The sequence below is a fragment of the Gaeumannomyces tritici genome, assembly GCF_000145635.1.
Source record: "Gaeumannomyces tritici R3-111a-1 unplaced genomic scaffold supercont2.2, whole genome shotgun sequence".
Taxonomy (NCBI): Eukaryota; Fungi; Ascomycota; class Sordariomycetes; order Magnaporthales; family Magnaporthaceae; genus Gaeumannomyces; species Gaeumannomyces tritici.
The window spans coordinates 62,319-65,387 of NW_008804546.1; the positions used below are offsets into that span (position 1 = coordinate 62,319).

Genomic DNA, 3,069 nt, shown 5'->3' on the forward strand with positions numbered 1-3,069 from the left:
AAAAAAAACGGCGAAAAAACGCTAACGTAACGCGGAAATTCCGTTTTGGAAAAGCGGTAAGCAAAATATTATAAACCCGTGCGCAAAAAAACAAAAAAGCGCTTTAAGCAAACGAAGCTATGCACGCAACGCTATACCGGTGCAAAGCATTACGTTAACGCAATTAGAACAATTGCGATTTTATAATAAGGTATTGTTACGGTACGCGTTGGGGCATTTGGGGAAAAATTTAAAGCCGTACTTTTAGCGCGCTAACGTTATGCTTACAAAACCGCAATAAAACGCCAAAAACGCTTTGCCTAAATAGCTTCCTTTTCGTGCAATAATAAAGCCTTTTTTATAACAATAAAGTGTAAGCCATGGCACTTTTATTAGCTTTAACCAATATTTTGCTTTGCTTTTATTGTTAAAAAAAGGTTGGAGCTTGCTAATTAATAAGCCCGTTATTATTAAAGCTATCGTTGGTTTGGTAATTTTTAAACCGTTGTTAAAAGCACGGGCGAAACCGCCCGGCAGAAAGCGGGGAGCGTTAAATGCACGGGCGAAACCGCCCGGCAAAAAAGGAAAAAGGGGGCGCTGGCAGCTAGCCGGGTACGAACCCCCCGGGGATATGCCGGCAAATTACCGGTATCGCGGCCAAAGCATAATAGCAAAGTTAAAAAATAGGGTAAAGCTTAAATTGCACGAAAGCGCTTGGAGCGCGAAAAATTTAAAAAACCGACCCCGGGTGCCCAAAAGGGCACGAAAAAAAAAAAGGTTAAAAAAAGAACAATTTTTGTTAGCAATAGCACTTTTGGTAAAAAATTTACGGAAGCTTAATAAAGGAAATACCGTATCCGGCCCGTAACCCGGTAATTACCCGCCTTTGTACCGATTAACTTTTAATATATTGTTTTTTTTTATACCTTTTTTATTTAGGGAGCAAGCCCGGGTAATTACCGAAAGGGATTAAACAAGTTTAAAAAGGGTATTTGCAACTTTGTACCGCTTATAATAACGCCCGACGCTACGTTAAGCACGTTGGAAAAGGCCGTTAAGCTACCGAAACAAAATACCAAAAAAGCCCCGCAAATTTTTAACAATTTCGAAAACCTTTTCGTAAAAAAGTTGCAAAAAATAAATAACGCGTTGGAGGTTTAAAGCAAACGCGCCCGTTTAATCCAAAAAATCCAAAATAAAAGGTTAAAACATACGCATAAAGGTTTAAACGAAAATAAAAAAAATACTTTTAAGCGATAAAAAAATTTTACGTAAAGCAAAATTACCTTTAAGCCTTTTATGCTTAAAAAATCGGTAATTTGGCAAAATATCGCCCATTACATTAACAATTACGAATTTATTTTTAAAAGCAAAAAGGAACGCTACGGTAAAGACCGTATAAAGGTTTAAATAGCTTTTAGCACTTTCGATTATCGTTAACGGGCATAATAAACAAAATATAAACAAATGCATTACTTAAATACCGGGGTATTGTTTATTTGGGCCGATTTTTTGCGGTAATTTTAAGCAAGGTTAAAGGACCCCAATTTATAAATATAGCTAGCAATTAAAAAGTTTGCGGGAAATACCGCTATTAAGCAAAAGGATTACGAATTGTTTAAAGCGTTTCGGATTTGTTGGGATTTAGTAAAGGATAACCTTTTCGAATTAATACCCGAATAAATAAGGATAATATTGCTTTTTAACCGGTTCCGCCCCAAAATCCAAAAACGGGTAATATTTAAAAGCTTTCCTTACATTATGGAAAAATTGCAAGCCAAAGCTTTTAAAACAAAAATAATATCGGAACCGTATAAAAAAACCCCGGGGGATACAAATGTTTTAGCCTTTAAAAAGCCGGTTATTTGCTTTAAATACGGGCAGTTAAGCCATATCGTTGCAGCATGCAAAATACGAACGGATAACCCGGAAACCCCGTTAATTTTAGCGATTATACAAAAGGCAAAAAGGAAAAGGCCCGAAGTACGGTATTACGGGTATGGGAAGCTGGGCTATATCCGGCCGGCGTGCTTTAAAAAAAGCAAAATATTGCTATTTAATTTAATACCGCTATTTGGCCGTTTAAGTACCAGGGCTTAAAAATGCGCCCCGGCGGTTAGGACGCGCTGGAAAACCGAAATGTATTTACGAATTAACGGTCGTCGGGTAAAGTTAAAGGCGTTAGTTAATAATAAAAACGACGTTAACTTATTGCATAACCGTTTTTTGGTAAAAGCAAAAAAAATACCGGTGCTAAATGGGGGTTATTTAGCGTAATTCGATACCAAAAAACGCATGCTTACGTTAAGGGTAAAAAAATATAAAATTTGGGTAACGGATAGCTAGGGAATAACCCGAAAGTTAATAGTATTTTACGTGGTAATGCCCCGGGCTGGGTACAACATTACGTTAAGCATGCTTTGGTTTTAGCAAAAGGATATTAAAATTCGGTTTGGGGATATAAAGTAAAGGTTTTTGGTAATTACCAAAAAGGTTAAAATGATTTCGTCGGAAATAACTAAAAAATTAATCCAATTGGGACAAGCAATAGCCGTATTAACGGTTGCACGCCCGGAAACCCCAAAAAACCCTAAGGAAAGGCTAAAAGCTTTCCCGAAATAAATTAAAAGGATAATTGCAAAATATGCGCAATTTTATAAATTAAACCTTTTGCTAAAACATATAAGTTAAAATTACGCAATCGAATTAAAAAAAGGAACGATACCGCTTTACGGAAGCATTTATCCTTTATCCGAAAAAGAATTAAAAATTTTTCGGGGGTATTTTAACGAAATTATAACGAAAGGTTGGATTTAGCATTTAACTAACCCCGCCGGCGCCGGGATTTTGTTCGTTTTAAAAAAGGACGGGAAGCTTCGCTTTTGTATTAATTATTGGGGTTTTAACAAAATTACCAAAAAAACCGGTTAATATTCCCGTTAATTTACAAAATATTCGACCGGGTATTTAAAAACCAGTACTTTACCAAATTAAATTTAAAAAACGCTTATTACAAAATACGGATCCAATAAAAAAACGAATGGAAAATTGCTTTCCGTTGCAAGTATAAACATTACGAATACTTAATAA

The 3,069-nt window shown here is 35.9% G+C and overlaps 1 protein-coding gene across 1 annotated transcript; it reads left to right on the forward strand.

The window, feature by feature from the left end:
• Positions 1–1,758: 1,758 nt before the first annotated feature.
• GGTG_02591 (hypothetical protein) lies at positions 1,759–2,079 on the forward strand (the record flags this gene model as incomplete). The annotated part of the gene is made up of 1 exon (XM_009220363.1): positions 1,759–2,079. A coding segment is annotated over one exon (321 nt), but the record flags the coding sequence as incomplete, so codon positions are not given.
• Positions 2,080–3,069: the final 990 nt, after the last annotated feature.